This window comes from Typha latifolia, chromosome 12 (genome assembly GCF_019914945.1).
Source record: "Typha latifolia isolate L0001 chromosome 12, TyphaL0001v2, whole genome shotgun sequence".
NCBI classification, from domain to species: Eukaryota; Viridiplantae; Streptophyta; class Magnoliopsida; order Poales; family Typhaceae; genus Typha; species Typha latifolia.
Genome location: NC_133097.1, coordinates 1,105,584 through 1,123,163, shown reverse-complemented (window position 1 = coordinate 1,123,163; position 17,580 = coordinate 1,105,584). Strand labels below are relative to the sequence as shown.

General features: G+C 38.1%; 1 protein-coding gene across 4 annotated transcripts; it reads left to right on the top strand.

Moving 5' to 3' along the window:
• The first annotated feature begins 515 nt into the window (after positions 1–515).
• LOC140799347 (protein ANTHESIS POMOTING FACTOR 1) lies at positions 516–11,623 on the top strand. Of its 4 annotated transcripts, none has more exons than XM_073153648.1 (13): positions 516–612; positions 756–873; positions 997–1,088; positions 8,870–8,973; positions 9,476–9,576; positions 9,659–9,725; positions 9,838–9,937; positions 10,016–10,129; positions 10,207–10,344; positions 10,488–10,572; positions 10,737–10,783; positions 10,923–11,075; positions 11,185–11,623. In XM_073153648.1, exons 2-12 carry the CDS (start codon positions 867–869, stop codon positions 11,064–11,066), a joined length of 999 nt encoding a protein of 332 aa, XP_073009749.1. In that variant the 5' UTR covers positions 516–612; positions 756–866; the 3' UTR covers positions 11,067–11,075; positions 11,185–11,623. The 4 variants fall into 4 exon arrangements, with proteins under 4 accessions (XP_073009749.1, XP_073009750.1, XP_073009753.1 ...); XM_073153649.1 differs by having other exon boundaries at positions 997–1,092; XM_073153652.1 differs by lacking the exons at positions 9,476–9,576; positions 9,659–9,725.
• Positions 11,624–17,580: the final 5,957 nt, after the last annotated feature.

The following is a 17,580-nucleotide window of genomic DNA, read 5'->3' as shown; positions in this document are numbered from 1 at the left end:
GGGCGTCTTATCTAACAGAAGTGAAAAGAGAAATTCAAGGTAAATTTGGAGGAGCTACGGATTGTAATTCTAAGTGCAGTTGGGTTCGGAGAATAACTATTCATTCAACTTATAAAACTCATAGTAATATATTTTATGATTAAAATGGATAACCGAGTACAAAGTTACGACTTATAAACTTTTTCATTATATTTTTATCTTTATTTTTTTTTATTTAGTATTTTTAATAACAAAACGTTTAACTTCTATGTTTTATGTGTATTATTTTTTTTAGTAAAAACGTTGAAATGTTCAATATTTTTTTTAATGAAAATACTAATCAGTATCTTATTTTGGGCTGGGTTGGTCAGATAAAATGCTTAACAGTTTAGCCTTTTATTTAAGGCTACTGAAATAAACACTATTAGTATGAAGTTTGAGGTGCAGGCTATTATGGTAAAAAAATATTGAAAACTGGTCTAGTTTGGTCAAAAGACAAAACCTCAGCAAATAAGGCCTCAGTTATTTCTGCGGCTCAGATTTATTAACCAAATCCCTACTTCCTAACTCAATCCCTTCTTCCTCTTGGACTCTCTCGCGCGCGACCGCTCGCGGTGGACGGCGACGGTGGTGGTAAATCTCTCTCCCCGCCTCCTGCTACCCACCGAACTCTTTTCTCCCCCTCACCCGCTGCCACCTTCTCTCTCTCTCTCTCTCTCACCCACCGGCCACCTTTCCTCTGCTTCTCAACACATCACCCTCTTTCTCTCTCTCAGATGCATACAGAGAGCTCTGGACTGCGTCTGTGACCGTGTGCTTTCTTCTCCAACTCCTTTCCCTGGATCATATAGTTTGATCTCTGGATATCGAACTCGGCGAAGGAGAAGATGCCAGGTATCTAATCGATTCTTTAGACCAATGCTTTCCTTAATTGTAGAATTAAGATTGCACCCTCTTCCCCTCTTTTTTCCTTCGACGTGATTGGTATCCATTTTTTTTTTTTTTCAATTTTTTTAGGAGGGCTTCCCGAGAGGGAAGAGAGGGTCTCCATGGAGCTGAGCGACGAGGTCCTGAAGAGCATGGAGGTTGGCATGGCCTTCCGGGATTACGTACGTACGTCGTTTCTATTATACTCTTGCCAAAATCCAAATTTCTGATTTTTGTGATGCATTCTACTACTTTGGTATGTTATTGGGGTCGATTTGCCAATTGAGTCTCTTGGGTGTTGCCCTTTATCGTTAGATTTTTCAATGTTGGGCAAAATTTTTGTAGATAATCCTATTCACTATCTAGACTAAGTAAAACAGTGGAATTTATTGAAATTACTGAGGATTCTGCATTGGATATTATATTACAACTTAATATCTGAAATGCCAGATTCGGAGTTATATCTAATCAAATTGTATGATGTAAATTTACCATATTTATTGATCTATTCATGTTGGTCGGTTTGACGAATAAATGCTAAACACATTTGATAAGGAAGTTGTGGCCTTCAAAAGCTTACCTTACATGATCAAAGGTTTTTACCAGACAAATTTATCTTGTATCCATGAGAGATTGTTTTTTTTTTCTAATCTATATATTTCTACATTCCATCACCAGTTTTGCAAGCTTATGTTTGATTTTTGGAATCTTCTTCCTACTTTCTTTATTTTTCTTGTCCATCTTTAAAACCCATTGCCATAAATACAATCTCGTTTAATCCTCAATCTTTGGTGGAACATACTTTGCTAAGAATTCCTTTGAGTTTTGGTCTTCTGACCGCACTCCCCAGGCAGAGTGTTTCACAAGGTAGCTGCCCCCTGATCTGCGTAGACCAAGGGCAAACACTCATCATTTACGGCATGGACTACCAGGGTATCTAATCCTGTTTACTCCCCATGGTTTTGCACCCCAATGTCGGTATTAGGCGGCTCCAGACCTTCTTATAAACCATGTAAAGAAAGAAAACATTCTCCCTCTTCTCCTTCCAATGCCATTGAAAGAGGAATTACAGAGTTTGCCTCTCGACATCTTGTTTGGTAAACAGGATGAGGACCCAGGCACCTCCATGTTGCCTAACCGTTCGGCCGGAGTAGGCTTGTTAGTAAGGTGAGAGCTTCAAGCCTGACTAAAGGTGGCACACCCCCCCAAACAAGCACCTTTAAATTTTTGTGAATTCTTTTGCTTTTGTATTGTTATACCTCTCCAAGAATTGGTAAGGATGCCCAAATTTTACATCCCAATAAACTGAAACAGTGGGAGCCTCATGCAAGAGGATGCTTCTCAAGTGGTTATAATTATCTATTTCGTTTGATGGGATAGGGAAACTCTTTCTTTTGTTGGCATTTATAGTGTCTCTACCTAGAATGTAATCTGTAAAACAACCTTTTGAAAAGGGAAATTAATAAATTCTAGAGGGATGCCCTCGGGTGACTATCCAACGCTTAATAACTATTTCATATTGAGGACTTCTTGGAGAGCTTAATTTCTCATCTTTCTGGACCAACACAGTAGGAGTGGAATATGATTGTGGGTTGTTGATGTCTGAAACTTCAATGATAATCTTCACAAGGTCATTGATTCATGATTGCATAATAAATAAATAATCTCCCTTTGTCTTACTCTCATGTAATCTCATTTCCTCTAACACCCCAACCTCTTTCTTTCCTTTTGTGTATTATTTATAGACTCATTTAACATTTGTTAGATCTTATATTTTGTACCAGATCTTGTATATTGCACTATATTCTTCATTGACAGAATTGTATATCTAATCTAGCATTCTTAACAAATTCTGCTAGATATTGAAGCTAACAGCTTGCTGAGTCTTTGAGATGTTTGGATGTGACTAATGGGAATGATTATAAAGAGGAGTGTTTTCATTAAAATTTGAGGTGCCTTAAGAAGGCCAGCAAGATGGAGTATGATTTGGAAAATTAATAAGTAAATTGAATAGGTCATAAGTTGAAGTCATGGAAACATGGTCCCTAGACCGTGTTAGTGGGAGCCTCTTGCAATAGGAACCATTTAATAAGAAAATCCATGATGGACCTTAATGCAACAGTCTTGAATGGAGGAAACATTATTTATATTAGTCAGACATAATAGGTGATCCGAAGTAGCTCTTCTAAAGCTTTTGTCTCGTTACTACTTGCTCTAATTAGAATTCTCAATAAAGCCATAACCTAGTCAAGAATGCTAACTGTGGGCACCAACCTAGTTAGGTAAAGTACTTTGACAAGACTCATATTTTGACTGTAATATTCTCTTTCTATAATTTGACTGATACGATCTCTCCTTAGGCCGAAGTTTGATTCTTTCCGATTTTCAGATCTGGACAGGATCTGACACGGAACCTTGAAAATAGATTTCGAAATATGAAGCCGTCGGATCGACGTGAAATTTTGATATGTTGTAGCCCTCGAAAAGAGCTTTTCAACAAATCTAGTTTCAGGCGAATTGGACGGTGAGATCTCGATATATTGTCCGATCAGTAGACGAACGTCAGGGAATTCTGTCTTAGGATCCGTGGATGGAGGCACGAAATCCTTGGTGATGGTAGAGGTTGGTGGACTAGCGTTAATGGGGTGGCACCGGTGAATAAATGGTGATGGAAGGGTTATGGGTGATGGAAAGATTATGGTAAAGTAATGGATAGATTGGAAGAAGGGAGATGAGTGGGCTGCCCTTAAGGGACTAGGGTGATTGGCCGGTTCGAGGAGGCTAGAAGTGGCGACGCTAGGGAACGAAAGAACGGGAGAGAAGAAGACGAAGGAGGCAAGGCCAAAACTCAATTCATTCAATAATAATTCCATGGTTGCCATCCACACCTTTAGAGGCTAACCAAACAATTAAAAATTGGCAATTATTAACCCTAAAACAGTAGATTTTCGTTGACCGCGTTCGAACGTGCCCGATTGCGTTCGAATCCATATTTTGCGTTCCTCGTATGTGCGAACACGATGCAGGCGTTCGCGGGAGCGTTCGAACGCACGTTTCACACTCTCTGGATATGCGAACCTGATGCAGGCGTTTATAAGCGCGTTCGAACGCACTCCACCCGTGTTCGAACGCGACATACAAAAAACTTATTTTTTAAGAATTAAATACTAAAACAAGAAACAAAGACACCTCTAGAGTGTATCCATGTTCGAGACGACATCGGTGAAGTCCGAATTGTATCAATCCACCACGCTTCCGCAACCTTGTCCTTAAGGTTTGAAATTAGGTAAGTGATCTTTGAACTCTGACTCAAGCTCCTCCATGATTTGATCCTCTACATTGGTTCCCCACATCTAAAAATAGAGGAAGGGTTGGTGCTGAAAAGAAGGCGAGTTCACTTGTGTCCGGTTGGCGCGAAAGGGGCTGCTCGGTTCTCGATCCCCTTTTTGTAGACTAGTTCGTAGTCACACGCAAGAAGTAGTTTCGTGACCCACCGTTGCTGTGCTAGGATGTGCACACGTTGCTTCATGAAGTAGGGTAAGCTACGCTGGTCCGTGCGGATAGTAAACCATTGGCCAATCAAGGGTCACCATTTGGTGACGGCATGTAGAATTGCTAGCATTTCGCGTTCGTAGGTGGATAACTGTCGCGATCGATTTGACAATGCCTTGCACATATATGCCACAGGCTTGCCCTCTTGCATCAAAACAACTCCAATGCTCTCACCCGAAGCATCGCATTTCACCATAAAGGGCTTGCTGAAATCTGGTAGAGCCAAAATCGGTGTAGTAGACATGGCTGTCTTCAATGCTTCGAAGGCCTTTGTCGCCTTGCCCATCCATTAAAACCCTCCTTTCCTGAGTAAGGAGGTCAGTGGGGGCAGCAATCTTGCCGTAGTTGGCAACGAATCACCGGTAGTACCCCGTCAACCCAAGGAATCCCCTCAATTTTCACTGATTAGTGGGAATCGGCCAGTCCACCATATTCTTGATTTTGCTTGGATCGGCTTCCACTCATATCGCTGAGATTATATGACCTAAGTACTCCACTCGTGGCTCACCCCAAAGGCACTTGCTCATTTTGACTTTTAACTAATTTTGTCGCAAGATATTCAACACCTCACGCACATGCCGCAAGTGCTCGCTCCAAATTCTGCTATACACTAGAATGTCGTCAAAGAAGACGAGTACGTACCGACGCAAGAGTAGGCAGGAAAAGGTCATTCATCGCCCTTGGAAGGTAGCCGGTGCATTGGTGAGTCCAAACGGCATGACTTGAAACTCATAGTGGCCATCGTGAGTACGAAATGCTGTTTTGTGCACATTTTCCGAGTTGACGCGGATTTGATGGTACCCCGCTCTTAAGTTAAGTTTGCTGAAGTAAGCCGACCCTGTAAGTTCATCCAGCAACTCCTCGATCACCGGTATTAGATACCGGTCTTTGACAGTGATCGCATTCAAGGCTCGGTAGTTGACGCAAAATTGCCAACTCTTGTCTTTCTTCCAAACCAGCAGCACGGCGATGAGTAGGCACTTCTACTTGGTTGAATAATCCCTTGCTCTAGTATCTCCATCACCAATTTGCTGATCTCTTCCTTCTGGACATGCGGGTATCGATAGGGCCGAACATTTGCTGGTTTAGCCCTTGGAATGATTTGGATGCGATGGTTGTGCTGACGGGTCGGCGGCAGTCCTCGAGGTTCCTCGAAGAGATCCTTGAATTCCTGTAGCAGCTCTTGCATGTCAGCGGCTATTTCCTTTGATGGTGGATGTATTGTTTAGCAACAGCCATTTGCAATAGTAGAGCTCGGTCCCCTGCACATGGAAGTCCCAAAAGTGGTTGCAACGTCGGCCCTTGCCGCGGTTGGTTTCCATCCAGCAGCACTCTTCGACCATTCCTTCGAAATGTAAGTGTGAGGTTTGAAAAATCAAATGTTACAGGCCCCAAGCTTTGAAGCCATTGGGTCTCCAAGACAATGTCGGCACCTCGCAAGGCCAACGGATAAAGATCTAATGTGAAAATTTGGCTTTGCACCTTCAATTCCACACCTCCATAAATAAAATCTGCCTGCAATGTGGTGCCATCTCCAATCGTCACATCGAACCCTTCCGTGGGTTCCGACTCGAGCCCAATCTTCCTAAGGAGCCTCTTGTCAATGAAGTTGTGAGTGGACCCGGTGTCAATCAAGATTCTCATTGTGATTTTCTTGACTACATCGTTCACCCGCAAAGTCTTTGGTGCGACTGTCCCTGAAAAGGTGTGGAGGGAGATTTCGGCTGTCATGTCCTCCACGGGTTGCTCCTTAGCTACTCCTCTTTGCTGTCTAGCCACCCTTTCATCTTCAGCTGCCATCTCATCCTCAGCCTCCTCTAATCCGTCAATTAGCATCACCGATCCCATCGGTTTAGCACAGTGATGCCTGGGTACAAACTTCTCATCGCAACGAAAATATAAGCCTTTGGCTCTTCATTTCTCCACTTGAGCTGGTGTGAGTGCTCGTTTCGGACCTCTAGGCATGTACTTTACATCTTGGGATGGCTTAGGGGCGCTCAAGGAAGCACCATTGCAGCAACGGTTTTTGGTACGTCAGTAATATTTCCTGCCGCTATGGTTGGTTGAACCGGATTGTAACTTCATAGCTCGATGTTTGTCTTCCATGAACACATCATCTTCGAAGGCCTCCTTTAAGGTTCTAAGCCTTAAAGCCCTCACGTCGGCTTGTATGTCTCCCCGCAGTCCGGAGATGAAGGTACTGCGAAGTTGCTGATCCGTCCATGGGGTTGGCATCAACTACTTATCCTCTCAAATTTTTCTTGGTATGCCCCAACCATAGTCCTTTGCACCGTCTTTGAGAGGAGAGCATCAAAGTCTTTATACCTCGACGCTCCAAAACGCCGCTTGATATCGGCGCAAAAGTCGGCCCAAGTTTCAATAGCCTTATGGGCATTGGCTGCTCAAAACCAATGAAGCACTGCATTCAAGGTGGAAGCTCGCAAGCATCACCTTATATTCTTCCGCTGTACCCTGATATGCGAAGAATTGCTCCACCCTATACAACCAATCGATCGGATCGCCACCTTTGAACTTGGGAAATTTGAGACGCACAATTTGCCCACGGATACCGTTGTCTCAATTCGGATCATATCCAAGTCCTTGTCTAACCGAAGGAGGATGCACCGTGAATGGTTGATGATCCCTCCTTTGATTTTGATTAACTCAACGTGGTTCCGGTTCGTATTGCCCCGCCCACGGATCTAGATCTCCAAGGCGATCTCCATAGTGGTTTGCTCGTTGGATGGGCTCACCTGCAACTATGCCGGGTGGAACCATCCTTGCTTGTCTCTGCCCATAGGGTGGTGGCAGCTAAAGCTCTTGTGGTTGCAAATTCTGAACCGGTGGCGGTGGGTTCATGGGGGTGGACTCGCGTCGTGGGGTCGATGGTGCATTCCCGTTCGCCATAGCTTCCCTTGTCACCCGTAATTCCCACATCATCTCTATCATCATCTGGTTGTTGATGGCCATTTGTTCGGTAAGAGACCCAAACATGGCTTGAAAGCTAGGCTCTTACGTATTCCGATTTAGTCGGGCAGTTCGGCGGGTGGAAGTCCCCACAACCGTTTCCCCCTTCTCTATTAGGAGAATCTCTTCTTCCTCATCTCGCCGTGCAGCCATGGCTTTGGTTGTCGTCATAGGAAGCGCGTGTCCGAGAAACGGTGGCTCTGATACCAACTTGATACGATCTCCCCTTAGGCCAAGGTTCGATCCTTTTTGATTTTCAGATCTGGACACGGAACCTTGAAAATAGATCCCGAAAGATGAAGCCATCGGATCGACGTGAAATTTTGATATGTTGTAGCCCTCGAAAAGAGTTTTCTAACAAATCTAGTTTCAGGCGAATCGGACGGTGGGATCTTGAGATATTGTCCGATTAGTAGACGAATGACAAGGAAGTCTGTCTTAGGATCCGTGGATGGAGGTATGAAATCCTTGGTGATGGTGGAAGTTGGTGGACCGGGGAAGAGAGAACGGGAGAGAAGAAGATGAAGGAGACAAGGCCAAAATTCAATTCATTCAATAATGATTTCATAGTTGCCATCCACACATTTAGAGGCTAACTAAACAATTCAAAAATGGCAATTATTAACTCTAAAATAGTAGATTTTTGCCGACCACGTTCGAACATGCCTGATCGCATTTGAACACACATTTTGTGTTCTCTGTATATGCGAATGCAATGCAGGCGTTCGCAGGCGCGTTCGAACGTGGCGTTTGAATATACATTTCGTACTCTCTGGATGTGCGAACCTGATACAGGCGTTCACATACAGAAAACTTATTTTTTTAAGAATTAAACAGTAAAACAAGAAACAAAGACATCCCTACAGTGTTCAATGCTCGAGACGACATCGATGAAGTCTGAATCGTATCATTGACACCGTGTAACTTCTCAAATTTAAAGCATGTGTGAGCAGCAATATAAACTGCATGAAAATTGAACATTTTGATTACTATATTCTTCATTTAATGATCCTGCCATGCATGTTAAAGCACACTTCTTTGACAAATCTTCCATGTTCATTGTTAAGGGGAATATAATAATAAATTTATCGTTTCATCTTGTGTGTGCACTGAGCAGCAATATAAAGTATAAACTGTATGAAAAAGGAATACAACTTTGTTTCTGTATTCTTCATTTAATGATTCTACCATGCATGTTGAAGCATACTTCTATGACAGTTCTACCATTTTCCTTTTTGATACATTGTGAAATCACCATCGAAATGTTGTTAGCTTATTTCATGTTTGACTTATTATGCTACTGGTTCACTTCTTTGGTTTAATTTTGGTATTCTTGAAATCATATATGCATCAGATTTTTAAAGTTAAAACTTAAATTTTTTGTTACAAATTTGTGTTGGCAACTTTAGAGTCTAGATCACTGAGATACTTTCTTGCATTCTAGAATGGTCGAATCAGTTCGATGGATTTTCACAGCAGAGCTACTAATTATCTGGTGACTGCCAGTGATGATGAATCAATTCGCCTCTACGATGTTCAAAATTCTATGTATGTGCTTGTTTTAGTAGTTTATGTTTTCTTATGTCTTCATTAAGTAATTTTGCTTTCTTGAATACCTTTTTTGTTTCAATTTTCATAATTATTTCCCTACAAATGATTGGCATCATATTGTTTTAGTGCTCTGAAGGTTGAACATTTTGGTTCCTTTGGGCAGAGTATTTTGATTTTTATGAATGGTGATAGCTAAAATTATGAGAAGGCGTCGGTTTTTTGGACTCAGTGATCAAACTTAGCTCATTTATATTCAAGCCAAGCTTGTAAATCAATCCAAACTAGAGTTGCTTGATTATTTTGACCGAATTAAGGTTTTTTAGCTTATGCTTGAAGTTTACCATGGCCTTAGAAGAACTCACAATAGTTTGTGTTATGCATTATGCAGAACTACTTATCTGTGCTCATGTTATAGATTGTGCAAAGCTATAGAGACTAATATCTGAATTTTGGTATACTCATGTTGCTTGTTTTGACTCATCTGAGGCAATTTGTTTAGGTGTTTGAAGACCATTAATAGCAAGAAGTATGGGGTTGACCTAGTCAGCTTTACTGATAATCCAACTATAGTCATATACTCTTCAAAAAATGGATGGGATGGTAAGTCTAGCCCTCTGGTATTGTCATGTTAATTATTTTTATTTAGTCTCAGACCATGAACTTACATGGAAGAATAGTTCAGAATCTTTGCGGCTTCTTTCTCTGAATGATAACAAGTATTTGCGGTACTTTAAGGGACACCATGACAGGTTTGCAGAGTTTATCCTACTTTCACCTTAAAAGCACTTATCAGTCAGAAAAATAGAAGTTACACTGAAGTAACATACGCAAATATCTACTTCTTTCTTTGTCCTTGAGCAGGGTTGTTTCTCTGTCGCTCTGCCCTCATAAGGAATATTTTGTCTCTGGTTCACTTGATCGGACTGTTTTATTGTGGGACCAAAGGGCTGAGAAGGCTCAGGTTGGAGGCTTGTACACTTAGATTTATCTAGAAATGTAAGGCGTTTAAAATTTGTAATTGAATTATTTAATTTTACAGGGCCTTTTACATGTGCAAGGAAGGCCTGCTGTATCATATGATGACCAAGGTTTGGTTTTTGCGATTGCATTTGGAGGGTATATCCGGATGTTTGATGGTCGGAAGTTTGAGAAGGTTAGCCACTGTGTAAGATAAATTGATCTGGAAGCATAGTCCTTAATACTTTCTTCTTATATCTCTGCATGTATCAGGGACCATTTGATACTTTTTCTATTGGTGGAGATGATTCTGAGGCCAATGTCATAAAATTCAGCAACGACGGCAGACTTATGCTTTTGACAACAAAAGATGGGCATATACATGTACTTGATTCCTTCCGTGGCACAACAGTGAGTTTTAATTTATTTACTTATTTATTTTAGGTGTATATAATTGTTCATTTACTTATTTTTTAAATCTTTAGCAAGATAGTACTATTAACTCCGACCTTTACAGCTGGTTGTACTAATTTAAATTTGATACTCTTTGGTAGATATCCACATACAATGTCAAGCCAGTTTTAAGCAATGCCACATTGGAGGCTTCTTTCAGTCCTGATGGAACTTATATCGTATCAGGTCAAACATTGTTTTCCACCCTTTGCCTGACAAGTGACGAGTTTATTTTCTATTTGACTGCATGAGAGATCTCCAAGGGTTATTCATTTGCTTATTTTTGCTTATTCATTTTGCTTCCTCATATCAGTTTCAACATTATCCAGCCTTATAATTTTGTTCAACAGGTTCTGGTGATGGCAGTGTTTATGCTTGGAATGTTAGAAATGGCAAAGTACGACAATAACATTCATATATATATCATATCTTATGATTTTCCAATACACATTCAAGTGTCCTAATGGACAAATGCTTTATCATTTCTTTTCTTTCTTGATTTTTGTCAAGGTTGATATTGTTGATTATTACTGCAGGTTGCATGCTGGGGAAGTACGGATACAGAGCCGCCACTAATTAAGTGGGCTCCTGGATGTCTCATGTTCACCACTGGATCATCTGAACTGTCCTTCTGGGTTCCAGACTTATCCAAATTGGGTTCATTTGCCAGTGTGAAATAGAAGCCCAAGGTTTCGTGATACTTCTCACTGTTTAAACCAAATATATTTCCGATGCACTTCTTTTCATCTGAAACTAAGTTCTATTTCTCTTTCTTCTTCTTTTCTTTTTTTTGTGCAGATTCAGGCTGTTATAATTAATCTAACCTCATATGTTTATGTTTGTGCGCCATCTCTTTGAGCCAGTAATTTATCTGGTATTTTCCTCGATTAGTCATGGAAGAAGCTGACAGATTCTGTACACCTATCAATGGTTATCGATTGCTCTGCCTGCAGTTTGTCATGGATTCAACAAATCTAATGTAAATATCTGTAATGTTGTCCTGTTTCGTGTAAAGAATTTTGATCTACTACATATCTGAGTTCATGCTATAACGTAGCTGGCTAATAAAAGAGACTTGGTTTAACTGGCTAGCATGCCCTGGTGAAGTGCATCATATTATGTTACGAACTTGTATAATTCAGTTTCTAGTTTCTCTTTTAAACAATTGGAGTGCAGAACAAATGCTTTGGAGAGTTTATGTGATACTTCAAATAACTTATGGAGAGAAAATTTGTCATCTCGTCTATTTTATTGATCAGTTTGTGGCTTTGATTTGGACAATCAAATAATCATCAATCTTTTATTCATTCCATGGTGATTATGTAGGTAAATTGAGGATAAGAGAAATCATGATAATGTAGTGATTAGATGTGTAAAATTTTGCAGATTCTTAGTTAACCAAACATCAGTTTAATGATAAATTGGGTTTTGGGACAATTTACTTAAACCCATTTTTTGTCTCTCCTTTTTTAATATCCATTCAACTACTTTACGATTACCAACAAAGCCTAATTATTATTTTGCCCTTAAAAATGTTGCTTTAATTAACTATCATTTTAATTATTCTCTCATATCTTTCTCTCCTCATATATTCACAATAAAAGGTACTTTGTTAGGGGTGAAAATGGGTTGGATTAACATCCACATGTTATGGACAAGCTTCAACTACTTGTTTAAGCTCGGATGCAGGGAAGCAATCCGTATAGTTGGAGAAAAATATTTGCTAAATATTCTCTTATAGTCAGAAAATTATAAAACTAGATAGGTTAATTTTGTATTTTTACTATTTATATTTTTGATATTCACGCCTTTCACAGATTCTGAATGCAGCTAGGGCGAAAATAGGAAAAGTTACGATGGAGGTGGAGATGATCGGTGATTGTGATGATGGTTGTGATGGATTGGTTGCACGAGGTGCTGTTGGGTGAAGGAAGAGTGAGGAGAAGGTGGCTAAGATCCCAAGGAGGAGGGAGGACCCAACAATCGAGTGGGGGCTAGGAGTAACCAGCGTCGAGGTGGAATGTGGCTAGGGTTTGAGCGAGGAAGGAGAAGATTTAGAATAGAGGAAGAAGGAAGGAAAACACAATATTCATTGATTTTTCCTAATAGGTTGCCTTCCATATATTAAGAGGCTAATCTAACAAGTAAAATTAACAAATGATAAACCTAGAAATAGTGCATTCTCACCGAGCGCATTTGAATCCACAATTTGCGTTCTCTGTATGTGTGAACATATGTAGCGTTCGAATGCGACCTCCATGCATTCGAAGTCGCATTCAAACAAATAATTTGCATTCTCTGTGTGTGCAAATGTATGCAAGTATTGGAACGAGGCGTTCCAACACGACCTCCCTAAGTTCAAATGCGATAATCAAAATTCTTGTTTTTGAAGAAAACTAAATAAAAGGATCCATGGGTCATATCCATGCACAAGATGATTCAATGTGATTCGAATCACAATGCGACTTGCTACTTGATTCGATCCGGATTGAATTCAAGTTAAAAATACTCTCTCTAACTCAGATACGGATAGCGTTTTTGTAAATATATGGATTTGGATATGGATGGGGGTTGAGTAAGGCTTTGTTCATTTGTAGAATAATGGAGGAATAAGCATAACTATTATAATTTTAATTACTAGAAGAAGAGAGTTAATACTAGTATAAGTTATTCTAATGTTTAGTTTAATAATAATATAATGAGTAATAATATATTTGATGTGACATAAAGTTGATATTAAATTATTGAAGAATAATAAAATTATATTGGGAATTGGTGATGTTTTAAACCAAATGACTATAATCCTGTTGAGTATATGTTAAAGTAGTAATAGTAAATAGCATATTTCTAAAATAATAATATTTTTTATTAAAATTGCGGACTTAAAATACTATATATGTCCAAATTATGAATAAATAACTATGCACTACGGGGTAATATAGAGTTATAAGTCTGCAATGTAGGAAAAAAACCTCACACTTTCTATATAAAGTAACTATGCACTAAATAAAGAGGCACTGTGGAGTTATAAGCCTGCACTAAAATAACATGCATTAGAGGATATAAAGAGGAACTACGAAGTAATGCGGGGTTATAAGCCCGCACTATATATTTTTAGATATGAATACATATTGAATATTCCTATACTCGCGTTCTAACTAAATAATAAGTCCTGCTTGAATAACCCGATCCATTAACCTAGCAGTACCCAATGATGAAACCCTCTTCACTCCCTCACTCCCTTCTCTTATTGGGATACGAGCTAGGTTAGTTCTTTATCTAACTCGTGCAAGAATTTACAGGTAAACTTTACTAAATTATCTAAAACCAATAATTTCTAATCTACCGTCTTTATATACAATAATTCTTAAAACTATATTTACTATATTCAATGACATATTCTCTAATTCAGCATATATATTCAGTTGAAAATAAGTTAGAGTGAAAAATAAGCACCAAACAAGAAAATGTTATACCAGCCACATGCCATACATTCTCAACCATCAAAATTCAAAACTATTTCAAGGCTACTAGACATTTCGCTAATCATTCAAACTTTCAAAACACTACAACTCCACCAATGTATATTTACCATAATAAAGTATAAATGGATTACTATAAGACAACAAACAACATGACCTATAAGAAAAGAACCAAAACAAATATCATCTAATTCCACTCTAGAATAGCTGCACCATAGTCCACTCATTTAGAATAGTTGCATCAAATTTAATAGGAAGTCTTGTAAAATGCAGTCACAACTACAATTAATGGTAATAGTGAGAATACAAACAATTTTTCTCCGAGCACAGCTAACCTCTGGACATATTTTTGATATCCATCCTTTGAAAAAGTAAAGCAGGGATAAGACATCATGTCAGCTTGTTAGATGTTTCTGCACCATAATGTGAGACAATTGAAAAATATGCATGAAGAAAATGAAACAGAATTAAAGCTATATCCTTATTAGAAGCTTTAGATTTCCATAGGAAATCAAAACTTCTTGACAAATCTTAGGAGCACCTACCAAATGATACAAGAATAATAAAGCTTAACAACACAACAAATGCTAAAACTCACAAGAAGGAAATAAATTCCATGCTAAAGTACATTGCAAAGGCTCTTTCTATTAACAACAGCAAAAAAGAAAAAAAAATGCTAACAACCCTTGGTAAACAATGTACAGTTAGATAAGTGCAGTGATCATCATTTGTATAAACCCAAAATAGGTAAAATTAAATATGTCCATAAATAATACAATTTAATAGAAAAATAAATTACCATCAAATTGCCAATCAATAATACAGTTGAAAGAGATTGATCATAAGAATTATTACTCATAAAACCTTCAGTTGCTCCCCGCAAAAAATGTAAAATAACTCTATCCTATTATACATAGTTTAGATGCTACAATTTTGTGTAAAGACTTAAAAGTGAAAGTATTTATAATTCTTTAGAAAATTATCAGTTGCTAGCTATATAGCATGCTTAACTCGAAGCAATTTCATATCATTTTGTCCAAATCCAGCGACTTCAGTATTTCTTTGAATTCGATCTTCATATTCTAAGAGAAATTTATCACAATACATTTTGATGTTGCCTTGCAATATATTTAATTTCTATAAATTTCCAATCGCTGCCAGCTTGGACTCCATGTATGTCAGAAACTAGTCTTTTCTAGGTGTCTTTTACCCATTTTCCGTGTTGCAAATATAGATTTATATAAGTTATATGCTATTGCAAATAGTACTAGATGAACATGAAATCAATATTTGAACTTCATACCACTATTGTCGCCTCCAATACTATTCTACTTCTATTGTAGAGTAATATCATTGAACACTATTTTCTAAATCAACAACAAGAAGGTGTCAATGCAAAAATATATTCAATTGAATCATCTAACAAGCATACTTTCTTAGCCTTCCACCTTCAAGAGCACCAGATACACGATGTCTAACCATTGAATCCGACTTCATGCTCAAAGACCTCTACAATGTTTCAAATAATTAAGTTGTAAGAAGTAAAAAATGCGAAATAAATTATAACTTACATGTAAGTCTATATAAAACAACTTTGAGCATATTCTTCTAAAACTTCAGCACAGTTGTGATACATCCTTTGTTGTGCAAAACTAACATTATCTACAATCATGTAACCCTTTACCAGATCCATCACCTTTTTTCTTGTGAAATACATGAATCCATCATTCCAAATGTAATCCACACGGCCAACAAGAAGACAACATTAAAAATATCATTAAAAATATGAAAATTATATCTTTGTGCATAATTTGACTCAATCATAATCATAAAAATATAATAGATGAGATAAAATATTCTTACTAATTAGGGATATCATTAACCTTGTCTATAATATCTTAATATGTAATAGATCATCTTTTCATCCTAATAAGATATAACCTTTCTAGCTTCTTTTTGACAAGATAGTTGAGATAAGCTGTAACACCCCCACCCGGCATAAGCACGTGCACGCCCACGCACCCACACGGCACGTGTGGCGCACGTGACAGGATGGGTGGGGCCCGTCACGCATAGATACACTCTTATGCATATATATCATGACATTATCAAATACTACCTGCTAACATATCCATGCTCACATAATCCAATACCAAATAAATCATACTATTAACCAAATAAACTTGTTAACATATAAATATCCAGGTCCACAAAAATATACACTAGACCACTACATAATCTGACAGGACCCACACAAGCCATAACAAACCATCAAAATACAACTAAACAACTGATACACGAGTACACTCTAATCTGACATGTATTATACAAATCACCGTGTGATACAATAAAGTATAAATATCAAATAATTGTACAACTCAATATCTGATTAAACTATCTTCTATACCATCTCACGTCTATAGCTCACTTCATCCTCGCTCTAAAATATCTCCTCAAGATATCTCAAGTCGCTATCACGTACCACATATCTGAGTGGGTTAGAAAAGAAATAAGAAAGTTATGAGCAAAAGGCTTAGTGAATAAACCTTATTCCGAATCAGTGATATCAAATACAGATATCACGTACCACATATCTAGCCGGGGAAGTGACGCCTGGCGCCCCCATGCAGCATCAAGTTGCATGGGTGGCGCTGCATGGGCATGAGGCCGGCCACAGTAATTTTTTTTTCATTTTTAAGGTTGGGTTGTTACATTTTCCTCCCCCCCTATAAAAATTTTGACCCCGAAATTTAAATCACACTGGTATTGTAAGAGAATCTACATATCTAGTTCCACTACCTTCTCATCAAATCGACAACTGTGCAATCTCACTTTTTCAGATTCATAACTCATACTTAGTTCACTAGCTTACTCATTCACTCCTAATATTACACAACCATAAGTAACTCCCTTAGAAAATTAAAATTTCTAGATCTAGGTCAGTCAGGTAATCATACCATATCTATAAATATTATTAATACCATCGGTCTGCAAGAAAGCGTACATTCATTCTACAATATAAAAAGTATTGTCATCTATTAATTCAATCATATGCTACTCCAAAATACCTCAAGCTGTCCAAATTTATCACTTTTCTTGCTAACCACAATAATACAACATCGTAATGCCATAATCACATATGATAATACGATACAATCTATTTAAGTAAATTATCTTCAATATATTGAATATATACTCCGATCCTAAATATATTCAATGGATTATCCCTCAATACTATCACTAATACCAAGTAGAACGATAAATACAAATTATTTCAAGAACATTCGAAATGCTTAACTCATGCTTCTCTTTCTAGACAAATATTGTCACTAATCTAAACATACACAGCATCATCTGATATCCTCATAAAATTTAGGCAATAGCACAAAGTCTCTTATTTAAAGTGCACCTCTCATATGCTTAAACCATTATACAAATTACTAGATAAATCAATATAAGAGATCACACCTATCCATACAAGGCTACAATATGAACGTGTATTCATAATACATTCTTCAAAATAATATATAGTTCATCAAATCCAACCTATTAATGCTAATTCTAATGCAACCTCAAACGAATTTATACACTCTTCTAATTCTCCACTTTATCTTCCTTCTTAATCTGCAATATCTGAAAGATTAAATTCAAACTATCTGAATAAACATACATGATAAACTTTATAATGATCTTTCTATCAATCATTTCTGTA